This window comes from Lynx canadensis, chromosome A1 (genome assembly GCF_007474595.2).
Source record: "Lynx canadensis isolate LIC74 chromosome A1, mLynCan4.pri.v2, whole genome shotgun sequence".
In the NCBI taxonomy this organism is placed as follows: Eukaryota; Metazoa; Chordata; class Mammalia; order Carnivora; family Felidae; genus Lynx; species Lynx canadensis.
Window position 1 is genome coordinate 111,592,959 of NC_044303.2, and position 20,819 is coordinate 111,613,777.

Below are 20,819 nucleotides of genomic sequence, written 5' to 3' on the forward strand. Positions count from 1 at the left end.
CTAGGGGAGAGGATAATCTAAAGAAGAAAAGGTTTGGGGTGCCTGGCTGGCTCAGTCGGTAGAGCACGTGACTCTTGGATCTCTGGGTGGTGTGTTTAAGCCCCATATTGGGCCTAGAGCTTACTTAAAAAACAAACACAAACAAACAAACAAAACCCCCGGAAAGGTTTGCTATTACATACAAGGCAAAGGAGGTAGTTTAGCCAAATGATGACTATAGTGATCAGCTTTAGAACTGCTGGCTCTTTCCTCCATGTTGTCCATTGTCTCAGATCCTCCTGGACCCACAGGCACTTGAGAACTTACTACAGCAAAACCCTGGTGGCCTATTTAGAAAGTAAGAATAATCATGCGGTCAGATTGATGATGCATCTTTCTAGTTTAACAATCTTTGAAGGGAACAAGGGGACGATAGTTATTACACTAGAACTGTATGATCCAAATAATAATGGCTACCAGTCTGATGTGGTTACTGTGCACCAGGTACTATGCTCATCACTTTACATCTCATTTAATCTACATAACCCTATATGATTTCATCCTGTTTTACAGATGAAGAAACTGAATTTTTTTTCCTCCAAATATTTTTTTATTTTGAGAGACAGAGAGAGAGAGAGAAATGAGAATGAGTAGGGGAGGGGCAGACAGAGAGGGAGACAGAATCCCAAGCAGGCTCTGCACTGTCAGCACAGAGCCCATTGTAGGGTTTGAAGTCACCAACGGAGAGATCATGACCTGAGTCAAAGTCGGATACTCAACCAAATGAGCCCAGGAGGAAGCTAAACTTTAAGAAAAGTAAGGTAACTTGCTGATGACCCACACAGTGTTACAGATGTTGGAGTTGGGATTCACCATAAGGCTTAAAAAGCCTAGGTTTCTCTCAGCGTTGCCTCATCTACCACTGGTTTCACGTTAAGATCTTTGAAATCTATTTCTGTTTTCAACCTCTTAAGTTTCAAAGCTGCACTCTACACTAATGCAGCACTGCTGTCCGCTCAAAGCTTGCTTTATTGATTTTAGGAGGCTCTAGCTCCTAATTGCTGACAAGGAGAGCCATTCTTTCCATCTCCTCTGGGTATTGTCTCTTAGCTCCCCTGCTCCTCCTGCCCCTGCCTAGCTCTGGAATGCGGAACCCTGTTCCTTTATTGCACACTTCCCGTCACAAACAAGGCCTTCTTCCTTCTGGACCTCTCTGGCTGTAGGCTAGAGGTGGCCCAACGTCTTCTAGGATCCAGTCTTGGGGGGTAGATTAGGGAGGGGGAAGATTGCCCTGCAGGTGGGTTAGTTAAAACCAACCCCGAAACAAAATCTTCCCGCTGCCCCAGAGTTCGCAGGACGTATGGTTAGGGTTACCAGATGTAGCAAATAAAATTACCGGACCCAGTTACATTTGAGAATAGGAAGTAAAAAACTATTCGTTGTTTCTGTGAAATTCAGATTTAACTGGGCATCCTGTATTTTACCTGGCAACTGTAGGTAGGGTAGCAGGGGTAAAGCAGGAGATTCGGGGCATTGAAAGGAGGAGGCTTCTGGGCCTTTTTAGGGAATGCAGAGCCACTCGGGCGTATTGTGTGCTGCTGGCGGCCAGATCGGCTCGCGCGCGTACCGAGAGGGCCGCAGCCTTCTGTTGGAACCCCGTCTAAGACTTGGGGATCAGGAAAGTTCGAAGAGACCCGACGTGTCCGGCTCTTGAACAGCCACAGGTCCCACCGCACAGGCCCCGAACCACAAGCCACAGGCAAGGCCGCCCGACCTCAAGATGGCGCCCGCGACGACTGCCAGCTGCCAAGATGGCGGCACGGAATCGCGCTCGCGCTCGCGCTCCCGACTCCCCTCCCCCAGGCCTCTTGGGGGTTGGGAGCGCAACGCGCGTAGCCGTGCGCGGTTTGCCCTGCGTCCTGGGTGGTGGTCCCGCCAGCCGCCGGCCCCGCGCGATGCGTCTCTTCGGCTGGTGGCAGCTCCTGCTTTGGGTGCTGGGGCCTCCTGCCTGCGGCCTGGAGGGTAAGTGCGTGCTGGGGCCGTGGCCGGGGGCGGCAGGCAGCTGCGGGTGAAGTGACCGGGCGCGGTGGAGGTCTTTCGGAGTGACGCTCTTAAACCTGCGCGGGGGCCCGCAGCGCGCCCCTCGGCCCTTCCTGGGGCGGACGGCGCGCCCACTCCCGCATCGTCGTGACCTTTTACGCCGGTGGTCTGTTCTCCCGGTCAGGGGTGGCAAGGACCCCGTTCCGGCTCCCGCAGCAGCAGGCGTCAGTCAGCCAGGAGTGACCGTGTATTAGCGTTTACTGAGCCTTAGCTTTTATTATGAATGATAAAAATCATAACGAATAGCCGCCATTTATGGTGCCCTTCCTAGGAGGCGGAACAGTGCCTTGTCTCAGGTAGTCCTCTCAGCTACCCTAGGAGATAGGCTGCAAGAGTATCTCCGTGTTACAGGTGGAGACGCCTGAGTTGGAGGTTCGGGTAATGGCAGAGGTTGTCTATTTACCTGCAGAGCCCACGCTTTCCTTTGCATCCTGATGGATCGCTTTTTTGTTTGTTTTTTAATTAAAAACTTTTTTTAATGTTTGTTTATTTTGAGGGAGAGAGAGAGAGGGGGCAAGCAGAGGAGAGGGAGAGAGAATCCCAAGCAGGCTTTGTGCTGTCATTGAGGAACCCTACCTGGGGCTAGATCTCACAAACCGCAAAATCATGACCTGAGCTGAGGTCCAGAGTGGTGTGCTTAACCCTTCGAGCCATCCTGGTGTCTCTGGATCACTCTTCTAAGAAGGCGGCTCTTGCTCAAGTGGCTGTATGAAGGACAGATGAGAAAAATACAGGAGACTCCCAGGGTAACCCACTGCTTGCGGTGGCATGCTCTCAGGGCATTCTCAGGTTGGGAGGCAGCCACCTCGGAGGCATGGGTGGGGCCAGGAGTGGGGTCTTAACCCTCAGGGCTGCCTCACACCACTCCTCAGTTCTATTAAAGTCCAGACCCTTTGACCTTGCCTGTAATTCACTACAGGAGTAGGCAGGTCTTTCCTTTCCCCTGGGGTGGGGGTGTCCTGGAAGGAGGCAGGGTAGCTGGGTATCAGGGAGAAGAGTGAATAGTAACACAAATGTTATTAATGAAAGCCCTGGTTATGTGCCAGGTGCTGTGCTTAGTGCTTCATGAGTATCATCTTACTGAATTTTCAAATGCTTATGAAGCAATTGTTGCTGTGGTCCCCATTTTACAGATCAGGAAACTGAGACTCGGCATCAGTAAGTCTTTTGCCAAGGTCTCCAACATCCGGAAGTTGAAGAACTATGTTTCAAGCCCATGTCTGCCTACCTCATGATCACACCTCTGTACTACACTTCCCTGTCCCTGCACTTAACCACCAGCTTCAGAGAGGGGACAGCATGTGTTGGATAACTTTTGTTTGTTTCTCAGATCATTCTCTAGTCTTCTCTACCCTGTGCTGTGCCTGAGTGGTTGTCCTGTATGGCATAATAACTGGCTCTCTTGCCTCCTGCCCCTCTGTGGGTTGGAATGAGGGGAGAGTGAGGTCAGGATATCGACTCTCTCAGCTCCCTCCCCCAGGGATTATCACGGCTTGGCTTTGTCCGTCCATGGAAAGTCATAGCTTCTAGAAGGCTAAGCTCACTGTTTCAAGGTTCTGTGACTGTTTCTGTTTCTGAACTCTTAGAGTCTGTGGGTGGTAACTTGCTCCCTCTCTGCTTTACTGGCCTTGGAGTTCCTTACCATTGCTCTTCGTTTCTTCACAGCCAGCCTATACGTTGGTGGTGCCTTTACTGATTTCAGATTGCCCAAGTTGAGTGTGCTCTCTGCACAGGGGACTTAGTGTTAAAGTCAGTGGGAGCCCACTTGGCAGTCTGGGTCATGTGCATGCAGACCTGAAGAAACACTAGCCTTAAGGTGGGCCATTGGTCATCATGGCCAGGCCATGAATGGGGTGAGGACAGAGGGACTTTCACCAGCTGTGTCCTTTTTAGGGGGTTGAAAATCCAAGGCTTTTTTGTCTTAGTGGACACCACTGGCAGATTAGCACCTAGAGGTAGCAGTGCTATCCAGGTGTCAAAGCACAGGAATGAACTCCTGGCTTCAGCACCCCATGCCTGTCTTCACTAAGCAGTCAACTAGCAGATTTTTCCTGAGCACCCATCCTATGTCATATACTCTGCTGGGCATTTGAGGTACAGTGGTGAGCCAGATGGAGAAACAGGACTGCCCTCTTGTATGATGGGGAAGGCAGGCATTAAATGACTACAAAGAAGTAAATTTCAAGAGTGGAAAATGCTAAATCCTTCAGGGAGAATCCCATGGCATTATTGGGTGGATTGGATGCAATGGTAGACACCTCTGGTCTGGGTCTGGGAGGATGAAGTTCACCTTAAAGTGGTGAAGTAAGTGGTAAGATCTGAAAGATGAGGGTTGCTTGGGTGGCTCAGTCAGTTAAGTGTCCTCTTAATTTCAGCTCAGGTCATAATCTTGCAGTTTTGTGGGTTCAAGGCCTACCTCAGGCTCTGGGAGCCTGCTTGGGATTCCCCTTCTCTCTCTGCCCCTCCCTCACTTGTGCTCTCTCTTTCTCTCTCAAAATAAACAATAAATTTAAAAACAGAAAGAAAACCCTCAAAGATGAGTCAGATTAGCCAGAAGGAGAGAGAGTAGAGGGCTTTCCTGGCAGGGAAACAGCCCTTGGGACAAGTAGGTGGAGGAGATCATGAGTGTGCAGGGAACAGAAATGTCTGGTGATGCCTGCTGAGAGTGTGGACAGTGGCCACTTCACGTGGTGCCTGGGTATCACTGCTATGGACTGTAGACTCATTCACAGGCAAGGGGAAGCCACTGAAAGGGTTTTAGTGACATGATCAGACTTGCCTTTAGCTTTCAGTTCCTCTTGTGTTGCTGTGAGGAGCAGAGTCTGGAGAGGGAAGAGAGGGTCAACCATGGAGCCCAATTGGGTATTACAGCAATTGTCCAGGTAACAAATGGCGGTGGCCTGGACTGAAGGGCGTGAGTGGGGATGGGAGAACTCTAGAATGTAGTTAGCAGAGGAATTCATAGAACTTAGTTATAGTGCCTTTCCATCTCTTTGAATTGTAAACCTCAGTCATCATCATCACTACAGGCCTTGAACCCACAAAACTGCGGGTGATGATCATCATTTATGGAGTGCTTACCACATGCATGGGACTACATACATCTTTTCTCATTTAATCTGCACAGGAGCCCTGTGAATTTCTGTATTGTGGTATTTTCTCCATTTTTAGATGAGCGCAGTATTTCCTATTGAAAGAATGGGTTGCTGGCCCTCGAACCCCTGGCTGTTTTTGGTCCTTTCCCATGTGGCTCCCTGCCTCAGAAACCATTGTGAAAAACCTGTGGCTGGTTCAGAGTCTTCTGAACAAAATTGGAAAGGTGTGAAGGATCTGACCTAGGTTATGGCTCCCTGGCAGCACTGGCGTGGTGCCCCTACCCTTATTCTCCAAACATCTTCCTTTCTGCCACCCCCCCCATAAATAAATAAGCTTAAAAGAAGCAGTCTCTTTTATTTTATTTATTTTTAATGTTTATTTATTTTTGAGAGAGAGAACAAGCAGGGAAGGGGCAGAGAGAGAAGATAGAGGATTGGAAGCAGGCTCTGTGCTGACACCAGAAAGCCCAATGTGGGGCTCGAACTCAAGAACCCTGAGATCATAACCTCAGCTGAAGTCAGATGCTCAACTGACTGAGCCACCCAGGTGCCCCTGTACCCCTCTATTTTTCTGTACCTTCCCCAGTTCTCCATGAATTGTGAGGTTTTCCAGTCTAGCTGGTGGGAACAGGTGCTTTTCTCAACTCTGTGTGATCCTAATCCTTTTGAGTGTTTTTTTCCCCCAGCTTTGGGAGCTTACTCACATGCAGATGTTGACTGGTGTCCTTGAGGGGGTGTGGGGAGGGTCTCTCTCCAGGTCTTGAATCCTGTCTCTGCAGCTTGCCCATCTCCACTTATTCTGTCCCACAAACTCTTTCTTGGTCTCTCTGAACCCTCAGTACTTACTGTATCCTCAACTTGAGGAGTCTTCTGGACTGCCTGCTTTCCCCTCCTGAGCCATGGCAGGAACTCCCTCGGGTGGGTGGTAAGCTGGATCATTTGTAGGGCTGTCCTCACTGATTTCTCTTCCTGTTTCTCAGTGATCCCTGTCCTTCGTTGCCTGCTAACTAGTCTCCTGAAACTGTTTCACATTTTTGGCCTTTTTTGGGAAACTGTTTCACATTTTTCAATATGGAGGGTAAATCTGGTCCCTTTTACCCCATCTTATCCAGAAACAGAATTCTCAGAGAATGTTTTTAAACTGGTGAATGAATCTATAAATCTGTATGGGGATATTCTTGGAGAACTTTTACAAATGTGCATACTTTAGGAAGCTCCCAGACCCCTTCCCAACTTTGAAGCCAGTTGGTTAGTCACACTTTGGGGACATGCTTTTGGCATGGCAGAGCCCATTACCTGGCTGGTGGTTTCCCAGCCACATGATGAGTTTGTCTGAGTGTGGCTGGGCTCATTTGTTTCCCCTGGTCGGTGCCTGGCATAGAGTCTGGCAGCTCTTGTTGAGTTCATGGGAGCTGGAAGGTGGGAGTCGTTGTTACAGAAGTGAGTGGAGATTGCTCAATGGATGTATAAGACTGCCCTAGACTTCCCTTACCTGAGCATTTTACCCACTCTCTGTCTAATGGCTCCAAAGTGAGAGGAAAGTCCTCCTTCCCCCCTGCTGCTGTCCCTGCACTGAGGAGCCCACCTCCTGGCACTCGTACAGGCAGTAGCCCAAGGGCAGCAGGCTCTGGCTGGAGAGTCCACCCCCTGCAGTGTTCTCAGGCCTTGTGGCACAGCAACCCTGGAGGTATCATGTAGGGGAGGGGAGGGTAAGGCCCAATCTGGAGGAGCAGCCAGGACATTTAACTCCTTGACCTGGCTCTGCTACTTACTAGCTTGTGTGCATTTGGCCATTACACTACCCCTCTGTGCCTCAGCTTGGTCCACCTATTTGGTGGGGATGGTGACCCTTGTGCTGCCGGTCTCACAGAGCTTTTATAATGTGTGCAAAGATGCTTTGCCGTAGTGGAATTTTCTATAAAGGCATCATTATTTTGTCAGACAGTCTCATCAAACAAATGAAATTGTTAGTGTTTGTGTTGTATTTTCCTAATTGGATGTCTGCCCTGGAATGTTTTTGCTTATAATCCATAAAGCAGGTTTCAGGTTTTGCATGAAGCTGTGTATTTATTTGTCCACTTTATATTTGGCATTGATTAGTACCTTCATGATCTGGAGACTAGGGGTGGTTCTCTGATAGTTTCATGGACAGGTTACCGTTTTTCCCTATAGGGGAGCGTTTCTTATTTCAGGAGAACTGTAAATCTTTGGGGTTCATGTGCTCTGAAGTGACATGACTGTGAACATGCTGGCACGTTTTAGTTGCAGAGGAACACAGTCACTTGCCGTCGGAGGAACAGTCTGCGCCGGCTCTGCAGGCAGGGGCCCCGTCGGTGGCTGAGGAGCAGCCCTCCCTCGGCCAGGCGGGACAGGACAGATCAGCCGGAGATGCGAGCGCAGTGCTGGGGCTGGACACGGGTGGTGACCACGTGGTGATGCTGTCCGTGATCCCCGGGGAGGCTGAGGCTGAGGCCAGGCTGGGCCGTGAGCTGAGCAGCGGCACCTGCGGGGCCGGAGGGGAGGAGGACTCACGCTGCAGTCTCCGAGAGCATCTGTTCTCTCTGGATGGCGCCGGGGCGAGCTTCCCCGACCGAGAAGAGGAGTATTACCCAGAGCCCGAAGTGGCTGACACGGATCCAGCCCCGCCCGAGGACTCCAATAACACCGAGAGTCTGAAATCCCCCAAGGTGAACTGTGAGGAGAGAAATGTGACTGGATTGGAGAACTCCACTCTGAAAATTTTAAATATGTCACAGGTAAGAAAGAATGGTTTTTCAGTATGTGGGTTTTATGACTTAATATTCTCAACCTTCAAATGGAGGGTCACAGTCTTTATCCTTTTGTAAGCGGGGCTGCATCAGTGAAAATTGACTTGTGTCTCTGATGTTTGTAGGGACAGGAAGAGATATGACTAGTGTTGATTATGCTTTTTAGGTGGCTTAAGCCTAGTCACCTTGGGGCGCCCTCACCACCAAGCCTCATGATGAAAATCCCAGTGCACAGATAGGCACGTGGCATCAGATTCCTAGCAGTTTTCTTCTTCCCTGAGGTCTTTGTTAGAGGCAACTTAAAAATACCTGAACTACTGAAATTGTGATTTAGCATTTTTTAGACCAGTGATACTCCTGGGAAGCATGTTCTAGTAATGAAAGTTTCTTTCCTCCAAAGAATATGACTCCAGTATTTACTCCAGAGTGAGAGCTGAGACCATTGTCCCCATCCCAGCCACGCATTTCCAGCCTGTTGCATAAAGGATGATTCCAAAGAGAGCACTGGGATAACGACTGACTGTTTCTGTAAGATTGTTAAGCCAGATAGCAGGATGAGTTCAGTCTGCTTATGTAAGAGAAGAAATCCTAGCTCTGCAAGGTGTGGCTGCTTATTTTAGATGAGGATGTGTGGTGCGTTGAGCATCCGTAGCCCCTCCCAAGTGCAGGGGTCAGCCCTGGCCTCACTGCCTCCCCTGAGTGCTCTGTGGGACTGATTCTTGGCACACACATGGCCAGGAGAGTGCACTTTCAGCAGTCTGAGTGAGGGTGGTAGCAGGGATGGTGCACCCTTAAATTGAACTAGCCTTTGGCCAGCCAAATACATTCATCTGACTGCTTAGTACAGACTTTGATCTGCTGAGATGATGGTGGAGATGACAGTGCTTTAATCGTGCCATTAGATTGTGTGTGAGGCACAGGTCAGAGGCTGGGACAGTAGCCTGTGTCCTGTGACTACTTAGTATTTGAATTGTTGAATTATGAAAAATAATAATATTGCTCTCTAGTAGTATCAAGAAAGCTTACAGGAAAGTTTATAATTTGTCGTTTCATAATACTTTTCTACTGTTTCATGGATTCATATGGTTCAAAACCCAAAAGTTCTTTTAAATTTTTTTTCTTTTTTTTTATTATTTAAAAACATTTTTTTGGGGCGCCTGGGTGGCTCAGTCGGTTAAGCGTCCGACTTCAGCTCAGGTCACGATCTCGCGGTCCGTGAGTTTGAGCCCCGCGTCGGGCTCTGGGCTGATGGCCCAGAGCCTGGAGCCTGCTTCCGATTCTGTGTCTCCCTCTCTCTCTGCCCCTCCCCCGTTCATGCTCTGTCTCTCTGTCTCAAAAATAAATAAACGTTAAAAACATTTTTTTTAATGTTTATTTTTCACACCGCGTGCGCGAGAGACAGAGCGTGATTGGGGGAGGGGCAGAGAGAGAGGGAGACAGAGAATTCGAAGCAGGCTCCAGGCTCCGAGCTGTCAGCATCGAGCCCGATATGGGGCTTGAACTCATGGACTGCGAGATCATGACCTGAGCTAAAGTCAGACACTCAACCAACTGAGCCACCCAGGCGCCCCTTTAAAATTTTTTTTTTTAACATTTAATTCATTTTTGAGAGAGAGAGAAACAGAGCGTGAATGGGGGAGAGGCAGAGAGAGAGAGGGAGACAGAATCTGAAGCAGGCTTCAGGCTCTGAGCTGTCAGCACAGAGGCCCTTGTGATGCTTGAACTCACAGACCACAAGATCATGATCTGAGCTGAAGTCGGACACTTAACTGACTGAGCCACCCAGGCGCCCCTAAAATCCAAAAAGTTCTTAAGGGGATGCCCTACATCTCCCTTGGGTTGGTGTCCCTCCTCCTCGCCTTGGAAGCAGCGGTGTTTACAGTTTCTCGGGCATCTGTCCAGAAAAAGGTACGTGCACATTTACTGCTGACTTTGACACTTGTTCCTTTTACCACAGGACCTCATGGATTTTCTAAACCCAAACGGTAGTGACTGCACCCTAGTCCTGTTTTACACCCCGTGGTGCCGATTTTCTGCCAGTTTGGCCCCTCATTTTAATTCTCTGCCCCGGGCATTTCCAGCTCTTCATTTTTTGGCACTGGATGCATCTCAGCACAGCAGGTATGTTTCCTCAATAGAGTTTACGTGTCATCCTTCCAGATGAGGGTTGCGGTTATTTGGAGGTCATCATTGAGGTCATCATCAGTTCAGTTAGAGGCAGAGCAGGTAGGTGTGGAGTAGTGGGGGGGGGGGGATAGAGAGGGTGAGTGGTAAGGATTGTCAGACTTCTCAGGGAGCTGATGCCTCCCTCTCTGGAGGCCCCTTAAGAGGAGGGATTGTTCTCTGCATGGTGGAATTTAAAAGTGGCTCCGTCTGATGGCAGTGGAGGGGCCAGAGGATTATTTAGGGTTTTGGCCAGACTGAATTAGCAAAATTAGTGTCACAAGTGTGACCTTCCTGAGACTCAACCCCAGTTTAGGTTTCCACTCCTAATAGCCCAACTCAGCATCCAATTCTGTGTCGGCTAAGGATTTATTTCTTAACTTCTGTTATTTTTTTCTTTCCTTTCTTCCCCCCCCCCCCCCCCGCCCATTCTTCTTTCCTTTCTCTTTTTTTTTAATGTTTATTCATTAAAAAATTTTTTTTCCTTATTTTTAAATAATTTTTTAAATTTACATCTAAGTGAGTTGGCATATAGTGCAACAATGATTTCAGGAGTAGATTCCTTTAATTCCCCTTACCCATTTAGCCTATCCCCTCTCCCACAACCCCTCTAGCACCCCCTCTGTTTGTTCTCCATATTTAAGAGTCTCTTATGTTTTGTCCCCCTCCCTGTTTTTATATTATTTTTGCTTCCCTTCCCTTGTGTTCATCTGTTCTGTGTCTTAAAGTCCTCATATGAGTGAAGTCATATGATATTTGTTCTTTCCTCTTGTTTACACTTATTCGTGCATGCATGTTTCTTAGTGAACAGTCAATAAATTAATATAAAGAATTAATTTAGCCCTTTGAAATGAAATTTACTTTTGTTATATATTGTTCCGTGGGCTTTGTCTTTTTTAGATGTTCAGTGAGGTAAGTTATAAAGAACTACTTTGTTACGATGTTATGTGTTTCCCCCAAGTGCTGTGACTGTGCATGGATTGTCAAGTGTGCCCCACCTCCTCGAAATCATATGCCCTTTAGCAGATCACAGGAGATTGTGTGTGAGTCAGTTTGGAAAGTCTGGAACATGGTCAAGATGGTAAAAATGAAGTTGAGTAAAACTTTTTTGAGTAAAAATTAAAAAAAAAAATTTTTTTTAATGTTTATTTTTGAGAGAGAGAGAGAGAGAGAGAGAGAGAGCGAGCGAGAGCAGGTGCGGGACAGAGAGAGAGGGAGACAGAATCTTAAGCAGGCTCCAGGCTCCGAGCTGTCAGCACAGAGCCCGACACAGGGCTTAAACTCAGGAACGGTGAGATCATGACCTGAGTTGAAGTCAGATGCCTAACCGAGTGAGCCACCCATGTGCCCCTTGAATGAAAATTTTGAGTAAAAATTTGCGCTCCACTGAGCTTCAGTGAGGGTAATGTAACTGCCAATGTTTTGCTCAAATTGTTTAGGAAGAAAGAAATTTCAGTGAGTTAGTGATCTCACAAGGGCTTCAGGGAAATATGAACATGGCCTGGCCCAAGGGGACAGACTGATGGGAAGGACAGTCTAGGTTAGTGTCAGACTTTGGGCCTTCCCCTGCCCACAAGCTGGCAGGGCTGGCTCCCATCAGCAGTTTAGTGCTCTGGGTTTGGGTCTCACCCCCCTACTCCCCATTCCCTGCCAGCTTTTATCATCTGCTTTGTTCCTTCGTCTTCTGGCATCCTTCTCAGCGCCTGCAACGGTGCCTTAATCATGGAGAGTAGGGCATACTTGTTATATGGCCTGGGACGTGTGTCTGCCTCATATGTTAATATTTAAGTTACAACAGGTTTACAAAAGAAGAAATCCTGATTACCCAATACTGTCATTTTACAAACAGGGGAAACTGAGGCTTCGAGGTTACACAGTCTGCCCAAAGTTCACACAGCTGGTTCAGTGGCGGAACGGAGGCTTCAACCTGAGCGTTTTGACTCCAGAGCGTATACCACTACTCTGTATTATGTAAAGGTGAAATGGTACCACTCAGATCGTATTACATCCTGCCCCAATTGGGAACTTTCTGGTGTGTCTGCTAGATCATAGATTCCCTTGTGCAGACTTACCAAACTAATTGCTTACTATAAGTTGACTCTTGTATGAGGGATAGAGCTGGGCATTCTGGAGAGTTTGAAATTTCTTCCGTTAAGTAAATTGACACAGTGTGCTTTGTCCATGAATTAGGATTTTCTAGTCTGATCTCTTTTGGCAGTTAGCAATTTAAATAGTGGAATAACTAGGAGCATCTGGCTGGCTCCTAGTAAGAGCATGTGAGCATGTGACCCTTGATCTTGGGGTTGTGAGTTGGAGCCCAATGTTGGATGTACAGTTTACTAGAAAAAAAAATACTGGAGGGGCAGCTGGGTGGCTCAGTCGGTTGAGTGACTCTTGATTTCACCTCAGGTCAGGATCTCATGGTTCGTGGGACCAAGCCCTGCATCTGGCTCTGTGCTGACACTGTGGAGCCTGCTTGGGATTCTGTCTCTCCCACTCCCTCTGCCCCTCCTTTGCTCTCTCACTCTTTCATTCTCTCTCTCAAAATAAATCAATAAACTTAAAAAAAAAAGTGGAATAACTGTGTTGAGGGTAGTTCCTTATTGTAATAGAAAGCAACTCAGCAGAACAGGAATGCCCCCAATCTCAACCCATAAGGAAAAAGGTCAGAAATAGCTGAAGCATATAGTTTGAATATCAGAAACCTTTATAGGTCACAGGAAGCTGACCCATTGTCATTCATTGCTCTCCGTTCTGATAAGGTAATTGTGTGAGAAAATCTGCTGTTAATTCAGGTTTTCTGACTGACTTCTTTCTCTCATAGCCTTTCTACCAGGTTTGGCACCGTAGCTGTTCCTAACATCTTGTTATTTCAAGGAGCTAAACCAATGGCTAGATTTAATCATACAGACCGAACATTGGAAACACTGAAAATCTTCATTTTTAACCAGACAGGTATGTAGAAATAATATGCTGTAGAAGGGATTTTATTTTAAACCTTCTTTTCTAATGAACTGTTGTGGTTCTGCTAACAGTCTCTCAATCAGGGGCATCCAGGTGGCTCAGTTGATTAAGCATCTGACTCTTGGTTTTGGCTCAGGTCATGATCTCACAATTCATGGGATCAAGTCCCTCGGCAACAGTACAGAGCCTGCTTGGGATTCTCTCTCTGCCCTCCCCTTCCTTCACCACTGCCCCTCCCCCCCATCTCCGCTCTTACATTCTCTCTCAGAATAAATAAATTAAAAAAAAAAAGTCTCGAGGCACCTGGGTAGCTCAGTCAGTTAAGCGTCTGACTTCAGCTCAGGTCATCATCTCGCGATCCGTGGTTTCGAGCCCTGCGTCGGGCTCTGTGCTGACAGCTCAGAGACTGTAGCCTGCTTCTGATTCTGTGTCTCCCGCTCTGTGTTCCTCCCCTCCTTGCACTCCGTCTCTCTCTCTCAAAAATAAATAAACATTAAAAAAAAATTAAAAAAAAAATCATTGTGGCAAGCTTAACATGAATAGGTAATTTTAATGAGTACTGATACCTTTTAAAAAACAGCTTTATTGATTTCGAATTCACATACCATACAACTGTAGATAACTTTTTACATACATTTTTCACTTAAGTATAATATTTACACAAAAATGTGCATCAATCATTGGTGTTGTGAATGATGAGTTTTCACAAAATGAATACCTTGGGTAACTGGGACTCAGATTTACAGAGGACATTACCAGCGCCCGCCCCTCCCCAGCACTGCTGCTCCTGCCCACAAGGATAACCGCCATCGTGACTCCTGACGCTGTGGACTAGTGTTACCTGTTTCTGAACTTTATATTAATGGAGACATACAGTATGGATTCTTTTTTTGTTTTTAATGTTTATTTTTGAGAGTGAGTGAGTGAGCATGAATGGGGGAGGGGCAGAGAGAGAGGGAGACAGAGGATCTGAATCAGGCTCTGTGCACAGTCAGTGCAGAGCCTGATGTAGGGCTTGAACTCATGAACCGTGAGATCGTGACCTGAGCTGAAGTTGGACGCTTAGCTGACTTAGCCACCCAGGTGCCCAGTATGGATTCTTTTGTGTCTGGTTTATTTCAGTCACCATTATGTTTGTGGGATTCATCGGCGTCACTGCACTGCAGGTGGTTGTATTTTCTTCCTTTGTGTTGCCATGTGGTGTTCCATTTATTCATCTATTTGCAGATGCTATTTTAATTCCTTAATATTTGCCAAAACATATGACCTTATTTTTTATTCTGTATAAGTCTGAACACTGTATAATAAGAAATTTTCTTCTTTGGAAACATTTGCTCCTTAGAAGCTTTAATGCCTTAAGTAGGAGCATCCCACTTCTTCCTGAAGTAAATTCATTGGAAATAAAAATAAGTTATATCATGCCTTCCATATATATTAAGTTGCATCTAATTATATCTATACTAAAGAACCAAGAGCTCAGTTACCTCATAGGAGTAAGAGGCTTGTTATCAGATAGTTAGCTATTCAGGTCTTACAGTACCAGAGCCCTGATTATCAATCAGATTGATAGGGAGAGAGGGAGCCATTTTGCTCAATGCTCTAAGAAAACCTAGAACACAAGTGAAATTGAGAGGTCACAGCATCTTTGGTAATCACTGATCTCAGTGGTGGGTAGTTCTAACAATTTTTTCAGTAAATTATTTAAAAGCTTTTTGAATTTGGGGCCCCTGGGTGGCTCAGTCAATTAAGCATCCAACTTTGGCTCAGGTCATGATCTCAAGGCTTGTGGGCTCGAGCCCCGCACTGGGCTCTGTGCTGACTGCTCAGAGCCTGGAGCCTGCTTCAGATTCTGTGTCTCCTTCTCTCTGCCCCTCCCCCACTAGTGCTCTGTCTCTTTCAAAAATTAAAAAAAAGAAAATTAAAAAAAAAAAACTTTGGATTTAGCATTCCTGAACCTGTGAAAACATTCTGTAGGTCCCTGAGAGTAGCTTTACCAGTTACTTGTTGAATTTTGGTCTCAAAAAAGAAAATACAGCTCTTACAATGCACTAAGACCCTTCTGAGGAGTTCACAGTCATTCGAGTGTTTAGGCTTTGAACTGCTGAATGGGTTCCTATTTCTTTGATGTGGTGGGAGAAAGGCAAGGTACAAATTATACCAACAGGCAAATGAAACCCATCCCAGATATACTAGTGGTAGTGTTTATTTTAAGACTGCATATCTTTTTGCATGCCATGCAAAATACTTCAGAAAGATCTATAGCGGTGTGCTTTCTATTTGATTTGAAACAGCTGATTTCTCTTTCAGGTATAGAAGCCAAGAAAAATGTGGTGGTAACTCAAGCTGACCAAATAGGCCCTCTTCCCAGCACTTTGATAAAAAGTGTGGACTGGCTGCTTGTATTTTCCTTATTCTTTTTAATTAGTTTTATTATGTATGCTACCATTCGAACTGAGAGCATCCGGTGGCTCATTCCAGGACAAGAGCAGGAGCATGCGGAGTAGTGATGGACTAAAAGCAGAAGTCGGATGAGGAATTTCAGAAATTAATGCTGCACTTTCATATGTTTTCTCCAGTGAAGTGTCCTCTTACAACTTCAGGCAGATTAAAAGAATCATGCATTTGTTGAACTGTTAAATGTGTTAAAAATTATAAATTGTTTTAATTAATACTGCAATAAGCAAATGCAAAAATACTCGGTAGAGTTCACTATTGTTGTTTTTAATAATCCAATATTTTAAGAGAGTAATCCAGTTTGAAATGCAAAGCTGTGTTCAGGTGGTATGGTGAGTAGAATGACAGTACACGTTACAGTTTTATAAAACTCTTGATTCCTTAAATAAATGTCTAAGAAGGTTGTTTTTCTTTTCATTTGCAATTTTGCTCTCAGTCTGTAATCAGGAAAGTGTTCTGTTAGGAAGAATAAGTAGAATCGGTAAGTGTGACCTTCTGAGTAACTGTTGGGAAAATGGAAGAGTCAACTGCTTTGGTGTTTGTGATCTCTCATTTCACCGAAAGAATATGAAGTGCTTTAAGCTGTTTCTGGATAAGGCAGATGTTAGGAGAAAGTAAATGTTGTTACCTAACTAAAGCTTATTTATTGTCAGTTCTAGGCTAAAGCATAACTCAAATTTTAGTCACAATTCCCTAACTGGCATGCATTAACTGAACCTTAATATGTTCTTAGCACTGTGCTAGTTTTAGTGAGAGCCATAAGAAATATCTAACACTGTTCTTGCCCACAAGTTGATTCTATTCTAGTGTAGATCACATGTAGAAAAGAGAGAACACACAATTTATTCCAACGTTTTGGAAAGCTCCTTCTAAAAGATCCCTTAAATTCAGACATGACATCTAACTACAAAATGATAATTAACTTTTATACTGTTTACAGTGTTATAGAGTATTTCATTTTCTAATGCACCCTACATTCTATGGAAGTGGAACCGTAGTTGAGTCACCTTTCAGAATGTTACACTGGACAGGAGTTTATGTATAACTTTATATTGTGGACAGCTGTGGCTGGAGTGGTCACTCACAGGAGAGGACACTGGTTCAGAACAGTACCATTATGATTTTCATTTTACAAATAGACACACTGAGGCATAGAAAGAGATTGAGTAACTTGCCCAGGTTACACACATAGTAAGTTGTTGAAGCTGAGATTTGAACCTTTACATGTATGTGTATGTATACTTAAGAATTTAAGAAGAACTTCTAGTGATTCCATCTTTTATAACAACTAACACTCGAGTATTACTATGTGTGTTCCAGGTACTATTTTAAGTGCTTTACATACTCTGTTTTGTTTACTGGTATAGGAGCTCTAGGAGACTGACACTAGTATTACATTTCCTTATTTTACATAAGGGTAATAAATGAGGCCTCAAGTAACTTCTCTTGGTCAGGCAGCTTCCAGTGGTGGGACCCAGCTTCAAACCTAAGCATGCTGACTGGAGGAGCCTCTGGTGGGCTGGGACCTTGCCCTGCTTCTATGCTGTGGCCTGAGGGACCATCATAATACATTTCCCTGTCATTTTTCCCCTTTGCTTCCCATAGTTATAATTACAGTATAGCCATCACTTAGCACTTTGGTCTTTTTATTTTGTTTTGCTTAACAAATAAATACTTCACTGTTGCAAGTAGTTTTCCTAACCATGATTACTTAATAGGTCTTTGAGTAGATTCAGCATTACTTTTTTTTTTTTTTAATGGTTGTGTATTGTCTCAATTCCTTAGGGGCACACTGCCAGATTGGAGATTATCAAAGATACAGGTATTTTCATACCTTTGAAATGTAAGGGGGCCCTACTCTAGTCTGGAGTTTGAGGAAAGGCTCTTAGGATGACTAAAGGATCCATGGCTTTGCTTCTAGTACTTAGCTGAGACAATCTTTCTGGGTTTGCCTTGAAGGGAAATTGGAGCAGGGCTGTTCCCTAGACAGGAGGTTCAAGCGTAGAGAGATCAGTTGGGAGGCAATGGTACTGAAGGAAAGGGAAGCAGAAGGCAGGAAGGAAGGTCCAAGAGTTACTAAACCACCCTAGCCAAACATAGTATCTGTCTAGCAGAACACAGTGCGCTGGTACCCATGCCAGGGATGGGGAGGGCCATGATTCAACTACATGGAAGACAGCAAAGATCATGCTAGTCACCAGGGACAGAAGTCCAAACACTTCTGCCTACTATGTAGTATCGGTTGCCAAGGAAAACACAACACAAGCACTGGATGAACAGCATTTTTACTCACAGAAGAGACACAGCCAAGATCAGCTCCAGTAGTGTGCCTTGGTCCTCCACAGCAGCCAAAGGCCTGAGTGCCACTCTGGTGCCTAAGCACAAGTCACCCCTACCCATGGAGTGTGAAATACTGAAACGGGGTGGGGGAGCATGCCCCAGGGATATTTGACTTAGTGCTTAATCTGAACAAAGGATTACATACTGAGTCTGGCACAGGGAAGGATATTCCCACATAAGGTGATAAGCCCAGAACAGGCTACATAGGCTCTTTAGGACTATTGGTAAGCAAGTATTCTAGGCCCAAGGCCCATTCTTATTTAGTTGAGTAGGGCTTAAAGGACTGTGAGGAGGAGACTGCCTTTCCCAAGAGTGTCCACTATACAGGAAGTGCTCAATTTTTGCTAAAGAACTTAAATCCTACTAATTGGAGACCTACACAAGAAGGCAGAGTATTCACAGCCACTACTGGTAGACATCACTTCCTCTGGGTCCTACTGGCATTACTACTGCTGCTTTTCATAACTAGACCCGAGATGCCACAGTTTCCTACAGTGGATTTAGGGAAGGAAAATGATGAGGACTCTCTTGTTACCTCACACCTACCAGTTTCATTTTTCAGTTCTCACTTTAATAAGCAAATTTGTAGAATACAAACTTGTATTGTATTCCCCCAATTAGGTACTGGAAATAAAATGCAACTTTCAATTCCATCCCCAGTCTCTGCCCACCTGAGACATCAGGCAAAGGAATCCTGGGTGTCTTAGATGAATGTCTTGAGACCAGTGGTATTTGATCAGGGTCTGGAGATTCCTCCCTTGAGTTTTTGTCAAGTGGGCAAAAGCTAAAAAGGTGGGTTGTGGAAGAAGTCTTAATTTTAGCATATTTTAAGGCAAAAAGTCTTTTCCCCCCAACTCCATGTTGGGAACTATAACTGCTAGTGACTGCTAAGTTGAACTGATTGGACTCTCATATATTGCTAAATCCTATGCAAAACTGATTAATTTGCTTAAACTGGTAAAAAAAGGTACAAGTGAATATACTAAAAACCAGTGAATTGTACGCTTTTAAAAGGTGAATTTTATGATACGTGCTATTACATTAAAAAAAAAAGGCAACTGGGGCGACTGGGTGGCTCAGTTGGGTAAGCGTCTGACTCTTGATTTAAGCTCAGGTCATCATCTCAGTTTGTGAATTTGAGCCCCGCATCGGGCTCCGCCAGTGCGGACCCTGCTTGGGATTCGCTGTCTCTCCCTCTCTGCCTCGCCCCCATGTGCTGTCTCAAAATAAACAAACTTAAAAAGGCCATGAAAAAGGAATAAGAAAATATTAGCAAATACCTATGTAAAAGAATACCCCCCCCCCCAATAATAATTAGTAAATCTATCTACTACATACCTGGAGTGCCTACTATGAGCTACTTTTTAGAGAGCACTAAGAGCCAGGTTTCCAGATTGTCGTATCTGGGCCAGCAGAGAGGAGCCAGCGTGCCAAGGCCTCAGCAGCTAGGGAAAAAGACAGCAGGGTTTACGTTCGCAGCCTCGGCTCCCTACCTTACAAGCCCTGTTCGGAACCACTATGGTTCCTGGCCCTCCGCGAGCAGCAAGTGGAGCGTTGCCCGAGCACCCACCCGCAGCTCATCGCCTCCTGTCCCCGCCCGCGACGTCCTGCCGCCGGCGCTGGCTCTTCGCCTCACCGCCCAGGAGGGAGCTCGGCACAGGCTGTCCGTGAGTGTGCGGCCAGCGGGGCGGACGCCGAAGAGCCGATCCGGAGGTCACACCTGAGCGCCCAACGCAACGCGGCGCGCAAGCTAGCCGGCCCACTCTGCCGCACGGGAGCGAAACGAATCCCGTGCAAGCACCAAGCGACGGGCGCGGAGCGGGACCTGAGAGCGCGAGGGCCTGCGGCGGCCTGCCGCACCAGCCGGTCGGCTGCCAGCGCCATCTGCGGCCTCGGAGCTCCCGGGGGCCTTCCGGGGCTGGCCGCTCGGGGCCCCGCGGGACGGCCAGACCGGCGGCTGAGGGCCCTCCGCACTGTCCTCGGCTCCCAGCCAGGCCCCGCGGACGCCAGCGGACGGCGCGCAGGCAGCGCGCCGGGCAGCCCTCGACCCGTGGCTATGGCGGCGGCGCGGGGGGCGCGGGGGCCGCTGCGACTCCTGTTCGCGATGCTGCGGGGCCGGGCGGTAGGCTTCTCGGCCAAGGTGAGTGCCGGGGCCCGCGGTGCGGGAGGCGGAGGGACGGGCCCGGGCCACCCCCCAAGGCCTCGGACCTTGATGGGGAGGCGTTCGGGTGCGGGGCACCATCGTCTTCTCCTGGCTTACAGATCCCGTCGTTGGCTACGAAAACTGCTGTCCGGAACACAAAAACAAAACAAACAAAACAAAAAAACAAAAACCGAGGACGAGTTTTGTTAAAGTACGAAAACTAGTTGTAAAACTATGTGATGCTTAGAGTCGCTTGAAATGACGAAAGACGCTGTGCCGCTAGATTGTGCGCTCGCTGAGAGCAGGAACCGGCTCCGGCAGGGCGCGCTCGCCGGAAACCCGCTGAGTTAACTCATTTGTTTGGGTGTGATGTTTTTGGAGGAATTATTAATAAATTATCTCTTTTTTTTTTTTTGTCGTGACAAGTCTATTGCTCTTTCGTCTTCCGCGCGGCGTTCCGTCAGTTTTTTTGAGTTAGAAATTAATGTATTAGGGTAAATTAACTTGATGGCAAGTTTTAACACGCAGCACCACCTAGTGGGAGAATGTTGCACTAAATTTGCCATTTCATCTTCGCTTGCTTGTTAGAAACCCTTTGGCAGTTTGAAGGTGTTTAACCAGAGAAATTTAAAATAGCTCGATGATAGAGGAAGATAAGCACTCTGTTTCGTGACCATTAAGGTGAGAAAACAAGTTGAGTGCTGACACCTAAGTGTGGGCTGAGGCTTACCTGTTCCCAAAGTGCTGATGATTAAAATTGTGGGGTTCAGAGGAATGAATAAACAGACATGATTTGAGTGGCTGCCGCGTGCT

The 20,819-nt window shown here is 46.5% G+C and overlaps 2 protein-coding genes and 1 long non-coding RNA gene across 4 annotated transcripts in view; 2 read left to right on the forward strand and 1 right to left on the reverse strand.

Annotated features, from left to right (window-relative positions):
* Positions 1-1,775: 1,775 nt before the first annotated feature.
* TXNDC15 (thioredoxin domain containing 15) lies at positions 1,776-15,940 on the forward strand. The gene is made up of 5 exons (XM_030318464.1): positions 1,776-2,001; positions 7,437-7,930; positions 9,900-10,063; positions 12,930-13,060; positions 15,377-15,940. Exons 1-5 carry the CDS (start codon positions 1,791-1,793, stop codon positions 15,571-15,573), a joined length of 1,197 nt encoding a protein of 398 aa, XP_030174324.1. The 5' UTR covers positions 1,776-1,790; the 3' UTR covers positions 15,574-15,940.
* On the reverse strand, positions 15,613-20,236 carry LOC115516114. Of its 2 annotated transcripts, none has more exons than XR_003969470.1 (3): positions 20,072-20,236; positions 19,202-19,308; positions 15,613-18,647 (listed from the first exon to the last, which is right to left on the reverse strand). It is a non-coding gene; the product is annotated as an uncharacterized LOC115516114 (long non-coding RNA). The 2 variants fall into 2 exon arrangements; XR_003969471.1 differs by lacking the exon at positions 20,072-20,236 and adding an exon at positions 19,434-19,495.
* Positions 19,419-20,819, forward strand: part of PCBD2 (pterin-4 alpha-carbinolamine dehydratase 2) — a 54,329-nt gene continuing 52,928 nt past the window's right edge. Inside the window, exon 1 of the mRNA XM_030318475.2 lies at positions 19,419-20,003. Coding sequence (XP_030174335.1) covers positions 19,920-20,003 — 84 coding nt within the window. The 5' untranslated portion in view covers positions 19,419-19,919. The remainder of the gene's footprint in view (positions 20,004-20,819) is intronic.

Coding starts and splice junctions, on each gene's coding strand:
- TXNDC15 (XM_030318464.1), top strand. CDS start 1,791: ATGGCGGCACGGAATCGCGCTCGCGCTCGCGCTCCCGACTCCCCTCCC. Junction 10,064..12,929: donor GATGCATCTCAGCACAGCAG/GTATGTTTCCTC, acceptor TTTCTCTCATAG/CCTTTCTACCAGGTTTGGCA. Junction 13,061..15,376: donor CTTCATTTTTAACCAGACAG/GTATGTAGAAAT, acceptor TTTCTCTTTCAG/GTATAGAAGCCAAGAAAAAT.